The following is a 24856-nucleotide window of genomic DNA, read 5'->3' on the forward strand; positions in this document are numbered from 1 at the left end:
TATAGTGATGAAAATCCACGCCAATTAGTACATGTTTAGGTCAAAGGCCAAGGTCGAGCAAAAGATCGAGAAATAAGCTGCCGCGGCAGATGTCTATGATCTACTGAGTGCCCCTCTAGTTGTGGTTGCCTATAATTCATGGGGATAATATAAATAATTATTTACAGGGATAATAGAAATAATTATCCACAGGGATGATAAAAAGAATTATCCACAGGGATGATAGAAAAATTATCCATACGGACAATAGAATGAATTATCCACAGGGATAGGTAGTAGGTTGGCCAGGACACCAGCCACCCGTTGAGGTACTACCGCTAGAGAGTTGTGGAGTCCTTTGACTGGCCAGACAATACTACATTGGATCCTTCTCTCTGGTTACGGTTCACTTTTCCTTTGCCTACATATACACCGAATAGTCTGGCATATTCTTACATATTCTTCTCTGTCCTCATACACCTGACAACACTGAGATTACCAAACAATTCTTCTTCACCCAAGGGGTTAACTACTGCACTGTAATTGATCAGTGGCCACTTTCTTCTTGGTAAGGGTAGAAGAGACTCTTTAGCTATGGTAAGCAGCTCTTCTAGGAGAAGGACACTCCAAAATCAAACCATTGTTCTCTAGTCTTGGGTAGTGCCATAGCCTCTGTACCATGGTCTTCCACTGTCTTGGGTTAGAGTTCTCTTGCTTGAGGGTACACTTGGGCACACTGTTCTGTGTTATTTCTCTTCCACTCATTTTGTTAAAGTTTTTATAGTTTAAATAGGAGATATTTATTTTGATGTTATTCTTATGATATTTTATTTTTCCTTGTTTCCTTTCCTCACTGAGCTATTTTCCCTGTTGGAGCCCCTGGGATAATAGCATTCTGCTTTTCCAACTAGGGTTGTAGCTTAGCAATTAATGATAATAATAAGAAGAAAAAGAATTATCCGTAACAAAGCGAACACAGGAGGAGGAGCCGTTGTAAAGAAAAGAGCTCAACTATGTTCTTGAACCTTCATTCCGATCTGCGTTTAAATGACAGTTTGCAAACTACTTAGTGTCAGTTAATTACGTTGTAATTGTCATTTGTGTGTACACTGTACACAGTTTAATTGCTCGGCAGTGAAATTGTATTGAATTGGACAAAGAGAACACCCGATATTCTGCACAGTTAGTAATTATTTTTACACACGAGCTGAAGCCAGATTAAGTTTCCTGATGTATTTGTTTAAAGGTTTAAAGGTCGCCCATGAATGACAGAGGCAGGGGACAGTGACATTGCTCTAGCAATCAGGACATTGCCCTAGAGGCTGACCATATGTTATATAATCAGCGCCCAAGCCTCCTCTCCACCCAAGCTAGGACCAAGGAGGGCCAGGCAGTGGCTGCTGATGACTCAGCTGATAGACCTATAGGCTCCCCCAAACCCCCCAACCTTAGCTCACAAGAATGGTTAGGTTGCAGACACTAATGGCACTAACGAGTGTGAGCGGGACTCGAGCCCCAGTCTGGCAGACACCAGACAGAGACTTTACCAATCAGGCCACAACTAATACCCGAAACTTGTGATTTTGTTGACGTGTTAAGAGGAATTTTAGTATCTTTGTAATAATTCTATTTATTGCCGACAGTGTAAAGAACCGGGTGAATGTTGATCGTTGAGACAAGGTATGCTAAGAATACAATAGTCTAAAGTGGGAGGGGTTGTAGTGGGGCATCCCCCCCTTAAGGATATGGTTCCTATGTTAGGTTAGGTGGTGTTCTCATGTCTGTTTCCTTTGGTAGATTGTGATTTATCACTTTGTCCCAACGAACTGCAAAGTCTAAAAGGGGGGGGGGGGGGGAGGTTTGGGCCGGTTACAGTGGGACATCCACCCCCCCCCCTTGGGTATGGAAATGGTTCTTACATTAGATTAGGTGCTGTTCTTATATGTTTCCTTTTGTAGATTGTGAGAGGTGTATGTATGATAGCGGCCACCTGTATGTATTATTATGTCAAACTTTGTATACGGCAGTGTAAAGGGGGTAGCAGGGTTAGAGTTCTCTTGCTTGAGAGTACACTTGGGCACGCTGTTCAGTTTTGTTTCTCTTCTTTGTTTTGTTAGTTTTTTTTATAGTTTATATAGGAAATATTTATTTTAATTTTACTCTTCTTAAAAATTTAGTTTTTTCTCGTTTCCTTTCCTACCTGGGCTATTTTCCTTGTTGGAGCCCCTGGGCTTATAGCATCCTGCTTTTCCAACTAGGGTTGTAGCTTAGCAAGTAATAATAATAATTTTTTAAACTGTCAGGTGAGCAACAATAGCTATATAGTGTGAACTGGGAAAGTTATAAATATAACCAGTTAACAAAATAGGTGAAATCACATTAAATTTCAAAATAGATTAAACTCCCCACTGGGAGATTGCCCACTTGAGACAGCAAAAGTGAAGAGGAAATGGGGAAACAAAATGGCAGGGGTAAAGCAACATCTTATGCTCAAATATTTAGAAGCTCTTATTTGGTTAAAAAAGCCAGCTAACGATTATGTCATGCAACAAACGGAAAATCTTCCTCAAGCGATCTCAAACAACGATGCTGTAGCAACCCACCATTAGTCTCTCAAAAGTAATCAGTTGATGTAAACAGAAATAATGTTCACAACCTTGTCAGTCGATATGTATGTTATTATGCCCCAGTCCCCATAAGCCATTCACAGAAATATGTCTAGATAGCCAGTATTCATCCATTTTTTCAGCAAATTCTAGTTTGCTAGAAATTTAAGTATCATATATTTACCACCTTTTCCTAGCCTAATATAAATCACGGCCTCCTTAGCCTGATAGAAATCGCTGCTTCCTTACCTGATATAAATCACCGCCCCCTTAGCTGATCAGAGATCCTCAGCCTATTCCCCATCTCGACATCACTCGACAAAATATGAGTATGGTAACACATCAGCAGGTTAATATTTTTCTATGATACTGTATTTCTAACTATTTATTATCAATGGGAATTGTACCGAAGGAAAGTTGCTCTGATGATGAGCCTTTTATTCTTAAATTGGGTGGATTTATTTATGTTTATGTTGGTATCCTGTGAGGCATATGATTGTATCATAATTCCAATGGTCTGGGCCAGGCTAGATATAAACTATAGTTGATTCTTTTTAGTGAGGCAGATTTGCACCTACTCGCAGGGGTGCCCATTTAGCTCGGAAAAGTTTCCTGATCGCTGATTGGTTGGACAAGATAATTCTAACCAATCAGATAGCAGGAAACTTTTTCCAAGCCAAAAGGGCACCGCTGCGAGTCAGTGCAAATGCGCCTCATTAAAAAGAATTGAGTATAGTTCTAGCATGGACTGTTTCATGTTGCCTAGATGGAAGCTAACAAAGAACAGGTGATCTACATTTGCTTGAAAATTACAGGGGTTGGGGCACATAATTGGCACAACATTGTGTATCTCTCCATCAACTGTGTTTCTTTTGAAGTTTCTGGTTATTTGAATGTTGCATGCATAAGAGTGATGGATTTTTATGAGTTGTTTAATATTAATACTGTAGTCTGTTAATTTTCAATATTAAACTTACCCGATAATCATGTAGCTGTCAACTCCGTTGCCCGACAGAATTCTATGGAGGGATACGCCAGCTATCACAATACTAGAAGGGGGTGTACTTACCAGCGCCACCTGTGGCCAGGTACTCAAGTACTTCTTGTTGACACCTCCTCAATTATTCCTCTGTCGTGCTTCCGGCAAGACGTTCTGGGATACGCTTATGATCTTCGAGTTTGTTCACGGCTAATTGGTGAAGTATTCTCTCAGATTTCGGCTGTCGCTTTACTGGAAACCTTCTTATATTAGCTAGATAGCTTTTATATAGTCCTGATTAACGGTTAACGATCTTTTGCTTGATTTTGGAAACCCCTTTGGCTAACTCTTTGGATTCAAGATGTCTGACATTTCGCAAGCCCCCTCCCATAGACGATGTAGGTCTTGCAATAGGCGTATTCCGAAGGCCTCGGTAGATCCTCACACCGCTTGTTCTGACTGTAGGGACAGGCCCTGTCAGTTAGAAAATCGATGTGAGGAATGCGCCGGACTTTCGGAACTGGAATTTGTCCGTCTTTTAAAATATTCATCTAAGTTAGAGAGAGGTAGAGTTAGGAGGAGTTCTTCTCACTCTTCACTGTTTTCCTCACCTCATGATCCCCTACCTTTTCCTACCCCTGTAGTGGCTACCCCCGAACCTACTGTTTGCCCTCCGCCTGATATGTCTGTTGTTTTGCGTGCTATTCAGGCCTTAGGCGATAAAGTAGAGTCAGTGGTAAGTGACCATAAGTCTCTGATGGCCGAAGTCAAGGAACTTAAGGTCAAGAGTGCAGTGGGTGGAATTAGTGCCAGTGCTGTGACGAGTGCTAGTGTCAGTGCAGTGCCAAGTGCTAGTGTCAGTGCCAGTGTGGTGCGTGAGGATACTTCTGTGCGAGCCAGTCGTCCTCCCAGTCCGGGACCTCTTGCAAGCTCCCAAGCCCAGGGGAGAAGCAATGTCGAAGGGCATAAGGGTTCGGCAGGCCTTGTTAGGCACACAGAAGTATCCTCGGTGGTTGCGGGCGTGTCTTCCAAAGACCGTCACTCCCACCTGCAGACGATTGAGCCCGTCTTTTTCTCGTCCGCTGATCATCTGTCAGGGAAGAAACGTTGGTCTCAGGTCTCGAGACCACTTAAACGCAGAGTCCAGTCCGCGAGTGCTCAGCCAGGTTGCAGTCATTGGCTCAGCTCTGACTCGCCGCAGTCATCTGTCGACTGCACTCCGCCCAAGAGGAGTAAGGTTCTGCCACAACAGAGCTCGACTGTTAAGGCTTTACCTCAGCCTACTGTAGTTTCTGCCGACCCTAAGTGGACTCTACTACAGTCCATGCAAGCACAGCTTTCGGACTTGATGCGTGAGTGTCGGGCTGAGAGTGTTGCGCCTCCGCCTCCGCCTACACTCCCTCCGCCTGCGCTCGCTCCGCCTGCGCTCGCTCCGCCTGCGCTTACTCCGCCTGATCGCAGTACCACCTGCCAGGCGTACGATGTTGAGCCACGGTCTGAGTTTGCTGTTCCCAGTGGTGGTCAGCCTCCGCCTTCTTTAAGGCAACCTTTGCTATGGGATCAGGAGGATTATACCTCTCTTCCTCCGTCTCCCCTTGCTGCTCCACCAGTGGTGCAACTCTCGGCTGAGCTACAACAACCTCTCCCGTCCATGAGTCAGTCTCCTCAGCTCTCGCTGCAGCGAGCTCAACCATCCACAAGGCAAGCTCCACTACACCTTGGCCTTGCGCCTCAGGAGCCTCAGCTTGCGAGACATTTACCTTGTTCTGCGCAGCCTCAACCTCATCACGCTCCGCTCACACCACAGGAACAGGAACTTGCTACTCCGCTTCCACCAACCGCTCAGCAAGCGCAACCCTTGGGTTCAACCACTCATGCTAGGAGTCAGCCTCCTCCACCCATGCGCCTTCCTTCTGCTTCGTCTGTTATTCAGCCTTTGCAGTCTGAGCCTCAGGTTCTCCCTCAACAGTTACTTGAAGAGGAAACCACCTATATTGTTCCTACTCGTTCTGACTCTGCTGTTCAGCATTCTTGTCCGATATCTTCGCTACACTCTGGTGATGAGGCGTCTGATGATGAGGAGGCACACCTGGATCCCTCGTCAGACGTGGATGAATCCAAGCCTTCTCCACAGTCTATTGACTTTCGTAAGGTCTTGGCTCTGCTTAGGGAGGTTTACCCAGACCACTTTGTCTCTGCTATTCCCCGCTCTCCGCCATCTGAGTTTTCGCTGGGCATACAACAAGCTAAGTCCTCCTATACTAAGCTAGTCCTAGCAAGGTCCTCTAAGAGAGCATTAAGGATCTTAGGGGAGTGGCTGCAGACTAAGCAACACCTTGGCAAAACTTCTTTCATGTTCCCACCAACTAAGCTCACTTCGAAAGCGAGTGTTTGGTATGCCACAGGAGAAGCACCAGGCTTGGGAGTACCTGCCTCTGCCCAGGCTGACTTCTCAAGTCTGGTAGACTCGCCTCGGAGAACTGCAATGAGGCGCTCTAAGGTTTGCTGGACCTTCTCAGACCTTGATCACTTACTGAAAGGACTGTTTAGAGCATTTGAGATGTTCAACTTTCTTGACTGGTGCCTGGGGGCCCTCAGCAAGAAGACCTCTCCTGCGGACAAGGATTCTGCCATGCTATTAATGTCCTGCATGGATAAGGCCATTAGGGATGGATCTGGTGAGCTTGCGTCGATGTTTGTATCAGGGGTTTTGAAGAAAAGGGAACAGCTGTGTACCTTCCTTTCCTCCAGCATTACACCTTGCCAAAGGTCACAACTCCTTTTTGCTCCGCTCTCGAAGTTCCTCTTCCCCGAAGAGCTGGTTAAGGACTTGTCTGCTGCCCTGATACAAAAGGACACACACGATCTTGTAGCCTCATCGGCTCGTAAGTCTAAGGTTGCTACCTCAGTCCCCAAGACTTATCGCTCCCCAGTGGCTGATACCCCTGCTACGAGGTTCATACCGCCCTTTCGTGGTAGAGCCCCCAGCCGAGGAAGCTCCCGTCCAGACTCTTACAGGAGCAAGTCCAGGAAAGGCTCTAGGACATCTAAAGGAAAAAACTGACTCTCCGCATCTCCAGACAGCAGTAGGAGCCAGACTCAAGATCTTCTGGCGAGCCTGGGAGAAGAGAGGTGCAGACGCCCAGTCTGTCAGTTGGCTGAGGAACGGTTACAGGATTCCATTCTGCCTCAAACCACCTCTGACCACATCGCCCATCAACCTCTCTCCCAACTACAAAGAAGAGGACAAGAGGCTAGCATTGCACCAGGAGGTGTCGCTACTTGTGCAGAAGAAGGCAGTGGTTATAGTCCGGGACCATCAATCCCCGGGCTTCTACAACCGTCTCTTTCTTGTGGCCAAGAAGACAGGAGGTTGGAGACCGGTGCTGGACGTCAGCGCGCTCAACGCGTATGTCACCAAGCAGACGTTCACGATGGAGACGACGAAGTCGGTCTTAGCAGCGGTCAGGCAGGAGGACTGGATGGTCTCGTTGGACTTGAAAGATGCCTACTTTCACGTTCCTATTCATCCAGACTCCCAACCTTTCCTGAGATTCGTTTTCGGAAAGGTTGTCTACCAATTCCAAGCCCTGTGTTTTGGCCTAAGCACAGCTCCTATGGTCTTTACTCATCTGATGAGGAATATAGCAAAATTCCTACACTTATCGGACATCAGAGCCTCCCTCTACTTAGACGACTGGCTGTTGAGAGCCTCCATGAGTCGTCGCTGTCTGGAGAATCTCAATTGGACTTTAGACTTAATCAGAGAACTGGGTCTATTAGTCAACATAGAAAAGTCTCAACTCATTCCCTCCCAATCCATTGTGTACCTGGGAATGGAGATTCGGAGTCAGGATTTTCGGGCTTTTCCATCGGCCCCCAGGATAAGCCAAGCCCTAGAGTGCATCATGAGCATGCTGAAGAGGAGCAGTTGCTCGGTGAGACAGTGGATGAGTCTCACAGAGACCCTTTCATCACTGGCCCTGTTCGTCGAGCTAGGGAGACTCCACCTCCGCCCTCTTCAATTCCATCTTGCAGCTCATTGGGACAAGGGTTCGACTCTCGAAGCAGTCTCTATCCCAATCACCCAAGAGATGAAGACCACTCTCCTGTGGTGGAAGCACAACCTCCTTCTCAGGGAGGGTCTATCGTTGGCTATTCAGACCCCCAATCTTCATCTCTTCTCAGATGCATCGGACTTGGGCTGGGGTGCGACCTTGAACGGACGGGAATGCTCGGGAACGTGGAACGAAGAACAGGGATTACTCCACATCAACTGCAAGGAGCTACTAGCAGTTCATTTAGCCCTGTTGAACTTCAAGTCCCTCCTGCTAGGCAAAGTGGTGGAGGTGAACTCAGACAATACCACAGCCTTGGCTTACATCTCCAAGCAAGGAGGGACCCATTCGAGGAGCCTATACGAGATCGCAAGGGACCTCCTCATTTGGTCAAGAGGTCTAAACCTCACTCTGGTCACGAGGTTCATTCAGGGCGATATGAACGTCTCAGCAGATCGCCTAAGCAGAAGGAATCAGGTCATTCCCACGGAATGGACCCTCCACAAGAGTGTGTGCAACAGACTTTGGACCTTGTGGGGTCAACCTACCATAGATCTGTTTGCCACCTCCATAACCAAGAGACTTCCGCTGTACTGTTCCCCTGTTCCAGACCCTGCAGCAGTTCATGTGGATGCTTTTCTACTGAACTGGTCCCATCTCGACCTGTACGCATTCCCACCGTTCAAGATAATAAACAAAGTTCTGCAGAAATTCATCTCGCACGAAGGGACACGGCTGACGCTGGTTGCTCCCCTTTGGCCTGCAAGAGAATGGTTCACAGAGGTACTTCAATGGCTAGTCGACATCCCCAGGACTCTACCTCTAAGAGTGGACCTTCTACGTCAACCTCACGTAGACAGGTTGCACCCAAACCTCCACGCTCTTCGGCTGACTGCCTTCAGACTGTCGAAAGATTCGCTAGAGCTAGAGGCTTTTCGAAGGAGGCAGCCAGTGCGATTGCCAGAGCGAGAAGGGTTTCCACTCGTAGAGTCTACCAGTCTAAGTGGGAGGTCTTCCGAAGCTGGTGTAGAGCCAATTCAATATCCTCTACCAATACCTCTGTGACCCAAATAGCTGACTTCCTTCTACATCTTAGGAATGAGAGATCCCTTTCAGCCCCTACGATTAAAGGGTATAGGAGTATGTTGGCTTCAGTTCTCCGCCACAGAGGTTTGGACCTTTCTTCCAACAAGGACCTTCAAGACATTCTTAAGTCTTTTGAGACGTCTAAAGAGCGTCGTCTATCCACTCCAGGCTGGAACCTAGACGTAGTCTTAAGGTTCCTTATGTCACCTAGGTTCGAACCTCTCCAGTCAGCTTCCTTCAAGGACCTTACCCTCAAGACTCTTTTTCTCGTCTGCCTTGCAACAGCTAAGAGAGTCAGTGAGGTTCATGCCTTCAGCAAGAACATTGGTTTCACGACCGAATCTGCAACATGTTCTTTTCAGCTCGGATTCCTAGCAAAGAACGAACTTCCTTCACGTCCTTGGCCTAGATCGTTTGAAATACCTAGCCTCTCCAACATGGTAGGTAACGAACTAGAGAGAGTTCTTTGCCCTGTCAGAGCTCTCAAATTCTATCTTAAGAGGTCTAAACCTCTTCGAGGACAGTCAGAAGCCTTATGGTGTGCCATCAAGAAACCTTCGAGGCCCATGTCCAAGAATGGGGTTTCATATTATATAAGGCTTCTGATTAGAGAAGCCCATTCTCACTTAAAGGAGGAAGACCTTGCATTGCTGAAGGTAAGGACCCACGAAGTAAGAGCCGTAGCTACTTCGATGGCCTTTAATAAAAACCGTTCTCTGCAGAGCATAATGGATGCAACCTATTGGAGGAGCAAGTCAGTGTTTGCATCATTTTATCTTAAAGATGTCCAGTCTCTTTACGAGAACTGCTACACCCTGGGACGATTCGTAGCAGCGAGTGCAGTAGTAGGTGAGGGCTCAGCCACTACATTCCCTTAATCCCATAACCTTTTTTAACCTTTCTCTTGAATGCTTTTATTGTTGTTTTTATGGTTGTTACGGTAGGCTAAGAAGCCTTCCGCATCCTTTTGATTTGGCGGGTGGTCTATTCATTCTTGAGAAGCGCCTGGGTTAGAGGTTTTGTAGAGGTCCTTTAGTAGGGGTTGCAACCCCATATACTTTGGCACCTTTGGGTTGATTCAGCCTCCAAGAGGAACGCTGCGCTCAGTAAGGAAGACGAACTTAAAAAAGAGGCAGAGTAACGGTTCAATTCGACTTCCTTACCAGGTACTTATTATTTCATTGTTATTTGAGATAACTGTTATATGAAATATGGGATACTTAGCTATCCTTTAATCTTGTACACTGGTTTTCACCCACCCCCCTGGGTGTGAATCAGCTACATGATTATCGGGTAAGTTTAATATTGAAAAATGTTATTTTTATTAGTAAAATAAATTTTTGAATATACTTACCCGATAATCATGATTTAATCGACCCTCCCTTCCTCCCCATAGAGAACCAGTGGACCGAGGAATAATTGAGGAGGTGTCAACAAGAAGTACTTGAGTACCTGGCCACAGGTGGCGCTGGTAAGTACACCCCCTTCTAGTATTGTGATAGCTGGCGTATCCCTCCATAGAATTCTGTCGGGCAACGGAGTTGACAGCTACATGATTATCGGGTAAGTATATTCAAAAATTTATTTTACTAATAAAAATAACATTATTCATGGCTGTGAGTAATTTTGCTGGTTAAATTGTGGAAACATCAATTGAATAGCAACCAGTTATATAATATTCCTAAATTTAACTGATATAATGTAGGATCCTGTTACAGTATGTGCATTTGAAGTTTGCCTGGTAAGGAGGTTCATAAGAATACATTAGGAAAATCAATCTTCCATGTCATTTGGGAAGCTAGTAATGCTAAATTCAAGGATTTTAAAGAATTTATATCAGTTCTCATGTGACCTCAGCCTGTTTATAATTCTTTAAATAGTTTTCTTATAGTAACAGGGTATATGTGATCAAATAATTATTCATTGATTACTATTTGTTTTTAACAGAATATGTCCGAGCAATATCCACAACTTGCACAACACCTCCACCAATCTCACTGGAGAAAGTTATCACCTCGTGGCCTTGAGCACAGGGTACAGATACCTACTGCTATAACTTTTCATCGATTAGTACCAAAAGCTTCACGGACACCAAGGAGGCATCACAAATTAGCTCCCCATTCTTATAAGGTAAGCTCAGACTTTTGAATTCTATTGAAAGTTTTTATAGTTGATAGCAAGGTTACTAATTATGTTTATTGTAAGTGGCTTTATTTTTTGTTTCTTGGTATTATTTTATAGAACAAATTAAATTCATTATTAAAGTAAAAAGTTTTTACTGTACTTTTAAGTTTTTGTTTTGTACTTTTGTTTAGTTTTAATGATGGTCTCTTCAGTCTTTATTCTTAGCTTTTTATTTAATCAAAGTATTTTAGTGAAAGTGGAATTTCTATAGTATGTTTGTCTATTTATAGTTTTATTTTTTTGTTGGTTTTATTTGTGGGTACAGAGGTATAGCACTATAAAAAGTGGGCCCACTGAAAGGAAAAGGCAAAGGCAATGAAATCACATGTGACAGGTTTCAGTATTCAAAATGATACTTGTTCCGTAACCGAAATACAAACCACGCTATTTACACAGGGTTTACCTTTTAGCGCAGCTGAAATGGCGAGCCATTAGAAGTTAACGAGGGTGTATTACCCCCGCGCTAGTTAGCGGGGGGGGGGGGGGGTAGGGGAGTGGTAGCTAGCTACCCCTCCCCTCCCTCACACACAGATGAATGCTCACTTTCACTTTTGGCTCGGACTGTGATAGACGTCTGTGTCTTGGTCCTCTCTTGGCAGCCATTGTTTGTTTTGTCTTTACTTAATCGCTTACTTTTCATATACTCAATATATATGTAAACATGTTTTCATGTTTGTATACATATTTGAGTATAGAAATCAGTAAGTTTCCTTTTCAGATTTGTGTGTGTAGTGTACTTATCTACGTGGTGTCCTCGGCAGTTGGCCGCCACGGCGTTATGGGTGGCGATCGAGTTTGACTTATGTCTTTCGCTCTCTCTCTCTCTCTCTTGAGGTCATTCACCCTTTTACTACGTGTTACTACGCCCTTGTAGCTTCCTTTCCGTGTGGGGGGGTTGCTACTCCGTACGGATGTCTCAATTAGTTTATGAATCTAATTGTATTTGTTGATTTTTCAGCTTTGTAGAACGATTCCTTTCGGGGTTTTCGTTCTTTCTTTAGTGTTCATTCATTTTTAAATTACATAATTACATAGTTACATAATTATAATTGTTATAATTCTGTTTTGGTTACAGCTCTCCTTCCGTGAGTGTAAGTGGTTGTGAGGGCACGTGCCTGTTGTGTAATTCTTGTTTCCTTTCCCTCGGGATTCCTCTTCGGAGCCTTCCCGGGGGAATGAATGTGTACTAATGTTTTTTTGTTTTATGTTTTTACAGTTACCGATCTAGTTCGTTTCTGTAATATGGCAACGGTGTGAGCTGTCTTGTTGAGTCCTGGGGATTCGGCTGTTGCTGCCTCCCCCCTTGTGTTTTCGTCAGGGGCGTGTCTCCTTCTACTGGAAGTACTCCCGTGACGACGGACAGCTCTCCAGTTCATTTTAGAACTCTCAGGAGGCTTGCCTCCTTGGGCAGGTAACTTTCCTTCCGAGGGAAGTTTTTCCTGTCCAGGCTTGAGTTTTTCCCCTTATGGAGGGTTCTCCTCTTGCCTTTTTTTCGTGGGACTATGCTCTTGGTGCTGAGCGGTCACACCTGCAGTTTCGCTCAAGGGGCTGGGCAACTGCAGGAGCTCCTCTTCGGAGGATTGCTCCTTTTAGGTCACTGCTGACCAGTCTCTTCTACGAAGTGTTTCTCTTTCGTTCGCGAGAGAGTACACTCGTAGAGACTCCTCTTCGGAGGTTTCTTCTGTTGCTGTTGGCCTCCCTCGCCGTAAGGCCCACCGTCCGCCTCGTCGTAAGGGCCTCTCATCTCCCTATAAGGGTGCTTGAGGCGCCTTTTTGAATCTCCGTTTGCAGCCTACAACTCCTTTTTCTCGATCTTCCGCCTTGGTGCAAATGGACAGCAGTCTGATCTCGTCTTCCGACGGGCAACGGTCTTCCGACGGACATCAGTCTCCCGGCGGACAACGATCCCTTCGGGGCAAAGGGTTGCCTCCCACGGGGGTTCTTCCCTTGCGTGTCAGGGTGTCCCTGCGCGCCCTTCTGCTGTGTTCTCTCCTGCTCCTGCTCAGTGTTAACGCACAGGCGCTCTTCTGCTCATCAGCGCTCTCCTGTTCGTCAGCGCTTTCATGATGATCATCCCTGCTGTTCCTGTTGGTTCCTGTTACGCGCCCTGTGCGCCCACGTTCGCCCTCGCGATCTAGAACTTCGGTTCAGGTCGGGGTCAAGGACTCTTCTTCTATACGCAGGCTTCCACGCGTAGCCTTCTGCTCGTCAGCGATCATCAGCTCGTCAGCGATCATCAGCTCGCCAGCGATCATCAGCTCACCTACGATCACCTGTCTCTCGGCGATCTCCGGTTCACCCACGTGTGTTACAGACAGCACGCCAACGTTCTCCAACTCTTCTGAAGGAACATGGTTCGCCAGCTACTAGCTCACCTGCGCATGCTGATCGCCATCGCGCGACCCTCAACTGCGGATGCTGATCGCCATCGCGCGACCCTCAACTGCGGATGCTGATCGCCATCGCGCGACCCTCAACTGCGGATGCTGATCGCCATCGCGCGACCCTCAACTGCGGATGCTGATCGCCATCGCGCGACCCTCAACTGCGGATGCTGATCGCCATCGCGCGACCCTCAACTGCGGATGCTGACCGCCATCGCGCGACCCTCAAACTGCGGATGCTGACCGCCATCGCGCGACCCTCAAACTGCGGATGCTGACCGCCATCGCGCGACCCTCAAACTGCGGATGCTGACCGCCATCGCGCGACCCTCAAACTGCGGATGCTGACCGCCATCGCGCGACCCTCAAACTGCGGATGCTGACCGCCATCGCGCGACCCTCAAACTGCGGATGCTGACCGCCATCGCGCGACCCTCAAACTGCGGATGCTGACCGCCATCGCGCGACCCTCAAACTGCGGATGCTGACCGCCATCGCGCGACCCTCAAACTGCGGATGCTGACCGCCATCGCGCGACCCTCAAACTGCGGATGCTGACCGCCATCGCGCGACCCTCAAACTGCGGATGCTGACCGCCATCGCGCGACCCTCAAACTGCGGATGCTGACCGCCATCGCGCGACCCTCAAACTGCGGATGCTGACCGCCATCGCGCGACCCTCAAACTGCGGATGCTGACCGCCATCGCGCGACCCTCAAACTGCGGATGCTGATCGCCATCGCACGACCCTGCGGATGCTGATAGCCATCGCGCGACCCTGCGGATGCTGATAGCCATCGCGCGACCCTGCGGATGCTGATAGCCATCGCGCGACCCTGCGGATGCTGATAGCCATCGCGCGACCCTGCGGATGCTGATCACCATCGCGCGATCGCCCTCCTGCACGTGCTGCTCGCGATCGCTCACCTTCGCAAATTGCTCGCCAACGCACGATCACTCACCTGCGCATGCTTCTCGACCATCGCGTCGCCATAACACAACGCGCCATCGCCAACCTGCGCGTTAGCGCTCACCAGCTCACCACTGATCGCTTGTTGATCCATATCGCCAGCGGTCTTCCTCGCCCACGCGGCAGCGCGTTTCCTCGCCATCGCGCTAACGCTTGCGTTCGCCGCCTCGGACTCGCGCTCATCCACCTGCCCACCCTCACGACCGCTCGCCTGCGCGACCGCTTGCCCGCGCGCCCGCGCGACCGCTCGCCCGCGCGACCGTTCGCCCGCGCGACCATTCACCTGCGCGCCCACACGCCCACGTGCCTGCACGTCTACGCTCATGCACGTCCGCGCCCATGCTCTCCAATGTTCGCCCACGCGCGAACCAACGGTTTTCCATCACGCGGACGGATGGTGTTCCGTAGCGCGAACCTACAGTGTTTCTTCGCACAAACGTCAGCTTATTTCTTGCAGTATCCATTGTTGCTCGTCTATGGGTTATCGCTCGCCGACCACCAGCTCTCGCCCTTCCTACCACGCTCGCCCTCCTTCTGCGCTCCTTCGCTCACCTTCGTTTGCGTTACCGCGCATGGGCGCTTCTACGTTCGCCCACGTGAAAAATCTTTGAATTACCGTCGCGCGAGCTCCAGGGCGATTGCGACCACGATTCCCAATGGGGTTTTCGCAGCATGGCCAGCCTGGCGAGTTCTTCTGGAGCGTATTTCCAGAACACGGCCTCACCCCGTAAACGCAGAGCATGGCACTTGCAAGAATAGGAGAAACTAAAGGGAGATCTGAGCAACACTCCTCTTTCCTGAACCTGGTTAGCCCTTCCCCGTCATTCCCTGGAAGGAATTTTGGCGGGGGGGCTTTCCGTTCTAGATTTCTCCATCGGACAAGGGGTGACTGCTTACCCCTTCCTCTGGGAGCTTACCAGGTTCTTTCCCTCCTCGGTTACGGCCCGAGGTTTGGTTCAAGGAAGCTACAGGAAGAGCATGGATACTTTCCTCCTCTCGAGCTCAGGCACCTTGGCCTTTCGTCGTTAAGTATCTAACTTGCGGACAAGCTTGATGTTGTACCATCTGGACGCGCTGACTGAGGGCTTCCTTCGGGTGTCTCATCTGTGGAGGTCGACGACCTCAGACACCCTTCCATCCTTGAGCAGAGTTTGTTTGTGCCCAAGGACAGAGACTTAGACAGCGGCTGTGCGGAGGAAATCGACTTCCGTTTTCACTCCTCCAAGGCGCTTTCTTCCAGACTCTGCAGGGCTCCAGCGCCCTTTTCTTTCAATCACGTCGGCCTAAGTTATCGGCTACGACAACTGGGACAAGGTGTCCAATTGCAGTTTCCTCCTGTCAGGAACAGATGGCACGGGAGACTCCCCCGGGGGGGCATAGTCCTAAAAGGAGTTCACGAACTCTAGGATTGCAGGTTTTTCTCTGGGAGGATGCTTAAGGTTACTCATCCGGATGACAGCTTCCCGATGCCCATTCCCGCACAATCTCTATGATCAGCCAAGGATATCGCGCCTGCCGTCTCTGTCAGCGAATTCAGTGTCTCTGAACCTCTATGCCATAGCGTCAGCAGAGTTGCCCGGTTGGGCAGAATGATCCATACCTTAGGCGAAGGTCTTCCTTAGGATCATCGACGGCTTCACCCCCGGCCTCCTCAGTCGATCCTTTCTTGTAAGAAAGGATCTGAGAGGGGATGTCCTTAGTCGACCTCTCAGCCCTGATCAAGTTTGTCGAACAAACTTCGGCCAACGTAGACCAGCAGAATCGATCAGACTGGTAACGAGGCGACAGGACTCCTTAAACCCTGGATCGGAAGGACGGGTACTTTCAGTTTCCATTCCTTCCATCTTCCAGGGTGCTCGTCGAATTCAGCCTAGACTGCAAGTCTTCCTGCTTATGATGCAGTGTGGCTATCCCGCCGTGGCATAGCAGGTTTGTTTTCCCAGAGAACTCTCCCTGCCTTCCTCTTGGCCGCTCAGGTGCAGGCTTCCGCCTCCTCTGCTGTTTGGAGGGCTGGTCAACTCCGGTAGGCTCGGGTTCGACCTTCTTCAGCGCCGGGACAAGCTTCCGGATGCTTACCACGAGTGTGGGCTCATGGTATTTTGCTGGGAGCCTTCTCTTCCTCTGCCTCAACATCTGGAGTATCTGGCCATGATATTGAGTCAACGGCCTTACCACGTTGGAAACCCCGCTTCTCGTCCGTCCAGCGAGGTTAAGCAACGTCGGTACTTGGATGGGTGACCACCTGGGGACGCCAGATTCTGTTACCACATCCTCCGAGCCTTCCTTTCGGTTGACTGTGGCAAGACTGAGGAGAGTCGCAGTACCTGTTCTCAGTCAAGCAGAGCTTTCAGCCCTACCTTGGAACGTTTCCTAGTTCTCCTTTCCTCATTGACCCGTCTATAGTCCGAACGGTCGCCTCAGGATAAGTTCTATGTGGGGCAATCCAAGTTCCAGTGGCTTCAGGCAATGTTTAACCGGACTTCCTGGCCCCTATGGGACCAGCGGAACTATTAGACCTGCAATGGGTGTTGACCTATGGAGCCTCTTGATGGTAGTGGACATTCTCGTCCTTTCCCCACATTCTTGATGCTGTTCTCGGACTCGTCAAAGGAAAGGGGAGGGCATGTTCCGGTCCAGGCCTATGGTCAAGACCTGAAGGATACCTCTCCATCATTCTGGCAGGCTTAGGGGCCTTAGTCTGGCCCCTCTACAGATCCTACAGCTCCTGCCGAGTCGCCCCGTGCGCGTCGACTTCATGATTCTGGCGTATTCTAACCAGCAGGGGACGCATTTTCACACCTTCACATCTTGCAGTAGAGATACCGGGATGATTGAGATTCTCTCAATACCACCATCGGCTCTCTCATTCCACCCCCCAGATGCTGAAGCCTTGATGAGGATGGGGGGCTTAGGGATTAGCAGCTGGGCTCTAATGAACAGTGGGAACTACTTCCCATTGGACCTCGGTGCCCAGCTGTCGATCCAACTAAATCAGTCAGCACTTTCTCTTTTACTTTTGATTATTTCTTTTTTCTCCCATCTCTTCCTTTTGGGCTCGATATTGTTGACGACTTTGGCATGTTCGATTTTACTTTGGATGCTGCTTTGGATTTGGCAGTGTGTGGGATGGACTGCATTCCATCTCAACCTGTGCCAATTTAGACGCCATCACCCTCTGGCAGACCCCATTGGGTGCAGACAAAGTCTGTTAAGAGTCGGGCTCCAGTGATCCGGTTTTAAGTCACCCATATTTGCGGGTAATGGGTGACGCCAGGCATTGGAGTCGACGGTGGGAGGGGCTAACTACCCCCACTGACCAGTGTACGCCCACCTTAAGAGAGGCAGCCCCTCTCTAATAGAGGACTGGTCCCCGCTGAAGCCTCTTCTCGTGTTGGGCCACATGGGATAGGAGGACTGACATCCTCCGATAAGAGGTGGATAACCCGGCTTGCTCACAACCAAAAAACCCACCCCTCTGTTGACGACCTGGAAAATACAAACATGGACCTCGGTACAGACAGCTCCAACTCGGGTTCTAACATTGTAATGTTAGAACCTTATTCACGTCATGTGAATAATAAAACGCTAGAGAAGAAGAGAGAGAGAGAGTGAAAAATGATGACAGTACAGAAAGATATAGAAAAGTAGAAGTATTACCTGGTCACTATGAAGTAGTGAATTATGAAAAATTTTTTATCTTGGAATTTGAAAACGGAAGAAATGAGCGTATAAATGTTTTTAAAGCTAATAGGGAAATAGTTACTTTATGTGGAGGGCAGCCAAAAATTTTACCCCAGGGAAATGGAAGTCTCTTGATAGAGACACTGTCCCCATTACAAGGTGAAAGGTTAAAAACACTTACAGCATTGAATGGTCATAGCGTAAAATGCGTTTCGCACCCTACTTTCAACCAGAGTAGAGGTGTGATATATGCTCCAGAATTGTTGGATATAGAGGAAAAAGAAATAGAGGATGAACTGAAAAATCAAGGAGTAGTTAAAGTAGTCAGAATGAGAAAGAGAGTTGGAGAACAACGTATCCCTCTTGCTACTCTGATTATAACATTTGATCAATGCCGATTACCAAATGTTATAAAAGCTGGTTGGCTATCTTTGAAGGTAAAACCATATATCCCTTCACCATTGCGATGTTATCATTGCCAAATGTATGGCCATTTAAGCCAGAAATGTAAAGAAAAACTAAACAATAAGCCAGCTGTTTGTGCCAACTGTGGAAAAAGTAGTCATGGAGTATGCATAGAAAACCCTAATTGCATACATTGTGGGGAAGCACACGCAGCTACATCTAAAAGCTGTGTAAAGTTTATTTTTGAAAAAGAAATCCAGGCCATTAGGACCATGGAAAGGGTTACTTTTAAAGAGGCTCGTAAAAGAGCTCTTGAAAAGCAAATAAGACCAGGGCAACCTTTTTCAATGGTTCTGAAGAGTAACTTGCCAAACCACACAGACGAAAATTATATCTCTACTTCTAAGATAAAGAAACAAATGAAAGTAGGTAAAGAGGTTGAAAGTTCCATCGAAAATCTATATCCAGAAATTGTAGAAAAATCAAAACGGACACTTAAAGATCTGAAAATTATTCAAAAGCCAACTACTCCGATTTTAAACAATAGTACAAACCTCTCACAGGCCGTTTCCTTGCCTGATCTGATGGAGGTTGCACTCGAAACCAATTTACCTGGTGAACCCGTAGTGGGGAAGGTGCAAAAACCTGACAGATCACAACCTTTTAATCGAAAAAGAGAGAGACCTCCCTCCCTCTCTCCTCCTACCATAAGAAACATTAAAGTCACGACTTCCAATAAATATGATATCTTGTCTGCTGATGTTTCTGAACAACTAGAAGGTAAATTGAACCAATCAGAAATTCAAGTTGAGGTCCACCATCCTCCTCAACAATTAGATCAAAAGGACACAAAGAAAAAGAGAAACACAAAACCCACTATATCAAGATCCTCTCTAGAGTTACCTCCGGGAAATATTGTTAGATCAAATATTGCCAATGGGAAGACTTCATCTAAGGTGTCTTCCAAAAAATAAAACATAGTTTTTTCCTCCATTCTGCAATGGAATTGCCAGGGTTTAAGGGCGAAATATGAACAACTTAAGCTCCTCATACGTGAGCACTCCCCTATAACAGTATGTCTACAAGAAAGCAAGCTCGATGCTAATACTCCTTGTCCTCGAGAGTATGTTAGCTATAGGACACCATATGATCAACGAGCAGGGAGCCATGGGGGAAGTCTTATATACGTTCGTCGAGATGTTCCCCAAATATCTTTGTCTATCTGTTCCCCTCTGCAAGCAGTGGCTGTACAGATTGATATAGGGAGAAAATACACAATCTGTTCTCTTTACTTGCCTACAAATGTTAACATCTCATATGATAATATAGTAGAGGTGATTAAACAACTCCCACAACCCTTTCTCTTACTAGGAGACCTTAATAGTAGACATCCTTTATGGGGTGATGTTTTAGCAAATGCAAGGGGTAATATTATATCGTCAATTTTGGAGAATGAAGATGTCGGACTCCTCAATACAGGAGAGCCCACACATTTTCATGTACAGACAGGTACCTTGTCCTGCATTGACCTATCAGTTGCAAGCTCTATCTGTCTTCTCGATTTTAATTGGAGAACATTAGATGATTGGCATACTAGTGATCATGCACCAATCATTATAAACACCAACAATGGTCCACCTTTACAAAGATCACCTCGATGGAATCTTGATAAGGCGGACTGGAATAGATTTTGGGAGTTAAGTGAAATTGAAGGAAATGCAGAACAGTTTGAAAGTGTTGATAATGCCATAGACTTACTTAATGGAACTCTTCACACAGCAGGAGTGAATTCCATTCCCAAAACAACTGGGATATTCAGACGACGACCAGTCCCCTGGTGGTCGTCAGAACTAACTGCCCTGCACAGAGCCACAAGAAAGTCTTTAACTCGATTGCGCATGCGCCGTAATGAGGAGAATTTAGTCATATACAAGAAATGTAGAGCACAGTTCCGCCGTGCCCTGAAAGAAGCTAGGCGCCAGTCTTGGATGTCCTTTGTTTCCTCCATTAACAGTAGAACACCAACATCATCTGTGTGGAGGAAAGTAAAAAAGATAGCAGGAAAATTCACCCCAAACCCACCACCAGTGTTAAAGATAAATGGCCAGTATATGACTGGAGCAACCGAAGTTAGCAATGCCCTGGCTGACCATTTCTCAAATGTATCGTGCAAGTGTGAAGCAGCTCCTGGTCACCAGTATAGGAGCAATGAAGAAAAGAAAGTTTTAAACTTCGCAACAAGAAAGCAAGAGTCATACAATTCTCCTTTTGCTGAAAGAGAATTTGATTCTGCTCTTGCTACTTGTAACGATACAGCCCCTGGACCCGATGGAATTCCATATGCAATGATTAAACATGTACCTTTTAATACAAAGTTATTTATTTTAAGCATTTTTAATAGAATATAGCATGATCATAGTTATCCAAGTGTTTGGGAACTAGCCATTATTTTAGCCTTTTTAAAACCCGGTAAGGACAAGTTTTTAGCAGCAAACTACCGACCTATTGCATTGACATCTTGTTTATGTAAAATCATGGAGAAGATGGTCAATGCAAGACTGATTTGGTACCTTGAAAAGAAGAATATTTTATCACCCATTCAATGTGGATTCAGGAAAATGCACTCAACGACTGATGTGCTGATACAACTTGAGTCCTCCATTTGTGAAGCCTTTGCTTCCAAACAGCACCATGTGACAGTTTTTTTTTTATCTTGAAAAGGCATATGATACCACATGGAGATACGGTATACTTAAAAGAATCCATGAGTGCGGATTGAGAGGTGAGCTACCACTATTCATCCAGTCATTTCTTTCACATAGAGTTTTCCAAGTGAGAGTTGGGGAAGCTCTATCACAGAGTAAATGCCAGGAGGAAGGAGTTCCTCAGGGGAGTGTGCTGAGTGTAACCCTTTTTGCACTAACAATTAATGGGATATCCTCAGTCATTCCCCAGGATGTTCTCGCAACATTATTTGTGGATGATCTCTCCATATCATTTGCTGGAGCCAGAATGGCAATGGTTGAGAGAAAAATCCAACTCTCTATTGATAAAATTATCCATTGGGCCGATATGAATGGATTTAAGTTCTCCACAAGTAAAACTACAATTGTCCATTTCTGTCGTATACGGGGAGTACATCCAGACCCGGATATATACATCAAAGGTCAACGGATCCCATGTGCAAGTGAAGCAAAATTTTTAGGGTTGATATTTGATTGTAGGCTTACATGGGTTTCTCACTTAAAAACATTAAAAGCTAAATGTGTTGAAGCTATGAATCTTTTAAAAGTCTTGTCCCATACATCATGGGGGGCAGACCGCAATACAATTTTAAAATTATACAAGGCCTTGATATTTTCCAAAATTAGTTATGGATGCGAAATATACTCCTCAGCAACCCCAAGCCGGTTAAAAATACTAGATTCAATACATCATGCTAGCATTAGATTGTCCACAGGAGCCTTTAGAACCTCCCCTATCACAAGTCTCCTTGTTGATGCTGGGGAGTTACCTCTGGACCTTTACCGAGTGTCCTCTATTATTCGGTATTGGTTTAGATTGCAAAGACTCCCCAATTCTTCAGCCTTTCAGACTGCAAGCCTTGTAAGGCACTCAACCTACTTTGAGTTGCACCCAAAATCTCCTCAACCTTTTGGGTTTCGGGTTAACCAATTATTAAACAATCTGGATATAATTAGAAATAAGGTGCTTCCATTCAAGGTATCATCAACGCCTCCATGGAAATTACCTGACATATCTTTTTGTAGATACTTTATTGGAGTTAAGAAGAATTTGACTGACTTAAAATCCAGGTCTCTTTTTATGGAACATGTTGAAGAACATAGAGGATCGACTTTTATATATACTGATGGCTCCAAATCTGATGCTGGCGTTGGATTTGGAGTACATAGTAATGATTTTAATTGTAGAGGTGCACTTCCTCTAACAGCTTCTATATTTACTGCTGAACTGTATGGCATATTAACCGCTATTGAGAAAATAGCTTTGGAAAAGGAGGGTAATTTTACAATTTTTAGTGATGCAAGGAGTGTTCTTCAAGCTTTAGAAGTTTTTAATTCTAGTAACCCTCTAGTTTTAAAGATTTTAGAATGGCTTTTTATTATTGGACGGAAAGGTATAACTGTTCGATTTTGTTGGGTTCCAGCACATGTAGGTGTGTCTGGGAATGAGAAGGCAGATTTACTGGCGAAGAATGCGGCATCCGAGTTGCTACCAAGGAGGTATCCCATTCCATGTAACGATTTCCTACCTTACATCAAGAAATTGGTTTGTGATAAATGGCAACAGCACTGGGATAGTCAAGATGGCAATAAAATGAGGGAAGTAACAAATATCATATCACCTTGGAGGTATAACATGATTCCCCGAAAATGGGAGACGACTCTTTGTCATCTCCATATTGGTCACACACGGTTGACACACGAGTTTCTGCTGAAGGGCCAACACCAACCGTATTGCGAGGACTGCTTAGTACCTTTAACAGTGAGGCATTTGTTGACCGAATGCCCTAATTTTACTAACTTAAGAAATAGATATCTGTTTGAGGCTCGAGGTGAAGATGGCAGGTTTATCCTTGCCAAGATTCTTGGACATGATGTGTCTTACTATGCGAGCGGAATTTTTAGATTTATTTCAGAAGCAGGTCTTCTGAAAACTATAACTATTGTAATGACTTCTTAATTTTTATGGTTTTAATCGAATTCTCTTTTAATTTTCATATACAGTAAATGGTATCGGCGTCAATGACCTTAGATGTCAGGATGCCAGAAAACTTTCAATCAATCAATCAATCAATCTCTCATTCCAGGCAGGGGAATGTTCTCTCAGACTATCCGAGCAGAGCCTCGTAGAGAGAGTGTACCTGGGGGTCTTTGACCTTGGGTAACCAGCAAGTACTGGTCTGGGGGACCTGATCGCGACAGCTTGGAACCTCAAGCTTCCGCTATTCTTCCCCCCAGTCTCAGACCCCGAAACTCTGGCAAGATGCATTCCGGTGATGGTGGGACAACTTCGACGCCTGCGTCTTCCCTCCCTTTTGTCTGTGGACAATGGGTCTCAACAAGACCAGGTTGTCTGTCAACCTTTCAATGGGAGAGCTCCACTGGGACTATGCGCAGAACGGTTTCTGGACCCTCTGCTTCCCCTGACGGAACTCCCGGGAGAGCTCCCACGGCGCAGACTACTCAAGCAACCACACTGCGACATCTCTCCCGAACCGGGGCGTCGCTTCGGCTTCATGCCTGGAGACACTACGCCTCCTCCTCAAGAAGAGACAACCCGCTACAGTTGCGGTATGGAGGTCGCGTCATCTGCGATAGTCATCCACAGGGGTCTCCCAGGCAAAGTGAAGAGTCTAAGGTGGTTGGTGCCGTGGGAGATATACCTCTTCCCTTGAGGCCTCTTCTCCAGCAATAACGGTCATATTGCCTTTCGGCGGGAGGAAACTCCTTTCCGCTCTCGGCAATGAAGCCGGTCGCTCAGCCTTTCCCTGACCTTCAGGCTTAAAGGAATAACTTTTTCCTGCCCGCTGGATCTATCCTCGCTCATGCGAAGTTACGATCGTCCCTGCCCTAGTCGGAGGAAGACCTCCAACTTGGAGCATGGCTCGGACTTTAAGTCCTTTAAGAGATCTTCTCAAGACCCTTTACGACAGGCCTCGGATTGTATTCCGCCTTGGGTCTCCTGCTCACTCTGGCCACGGCCAGTGTGTAAGCAATCTTCTTGGTCTCTTACGACTCCCCCCTTTCTAAGGAAGAGGGGAAGGCAACATTCAGGCTCGCTCCTGAGTTGTTGGCTAGACTCAGAATCTGGGGGTCCCGGCCCTTCGGTCCGATTCATTCAAGATTTCGAGTCTCCATTCTGTATCTGATGTCCCAAGACCTTCTCTTTCTTGCCAGTAAAGGAATCGAGAGGTTAGCGCTGGGAACAGCTGCAGTTTGTCCTCAGTTGCAGCCGATTTGGGAGCACAAGGAGGACATGGGGGAGAGTCACCAGTATACCTCTTCAGCTCGGACTCAAGGACATTCATCTCGACCTGTCTCCAGACCCTCCCCCGTCACGTCGCCCTACAGCACGATGTTGGATACATCGCAACGTCCCTCGCCTTCGAGTAATACTACTCTGTGACGCAGGTGCTACAAGCTGGAGTCTGGAAGCGTCTAATGACCTTCGCAGCCCGCTTCCTGCAGGGCGTGACCCACAGGAGTCTCGATACGTTTTCTATCGCTCTGTGGTGGCTACACAACAGCTGGTCTAACCTCAGGCTCCTTTTTGGACAGGTAGCAGAAGGTTGAGGGCATTGTTATCAGGTTTTAGTCTGCGTGAACGAAAGAAGTATGTCTGGCCCTTTCTTCTTTCTTCATCATCCCCTCTACGGGGAAGCAGCATCCTGGTCTCTGCATAGCTGACCTCGAACCTCTGCAGGTAAACCATGCTTCCTTGTGTTCCGAGTATTGAGTCAATACTGTCGCGTCCCCCATACCTTGACGAGGTGGTACTGG

General features: G+C 46.9%; 1 protein-coding gene across 1 annotated transcript in view; it reads left to right on the forward strand.

Moving 5' to 3' along the window:
- Nucleotides 1-1020: 1020 nt before the first annotated feature.
- The window catches only part of LOC137631119 (uncharacterized), a 101838-nt gene continuing 78002 nt past the window's right edge, over nt 1021-24856 (forward strand). Inside the window, exons 1-2 of the mRNA XM_068362772.1 lie at nt 1021-1161; nt 10656-10838. Of these exons, the coding sequence (XP_068218873.1) occupies nt 10659-10838 (180 nt within the window). The 5' untranslated portion in view covers nt 1021-1161; nt 10656-10658. The remainder of the gene's footprint in view (nt 1162-10655; nt 10839-24856) is intronic.

Source organism: Palaemon carinicauda, chromosome 39 (genome assembly GCF_036898095.1).
Source record: "Palaemon carinicauda isolate YSFRI2023 chromosome 39, ASM3689809v2, whole genome shotgun sequence".
Classification (NCBI taxonomy): domain Eukaryota; kingdom Metazoa; phylum Arthropoda; class Malacostraca; order Decapoda; family Palaemonidae; genus Palaemon; species Palaemon carinicauda.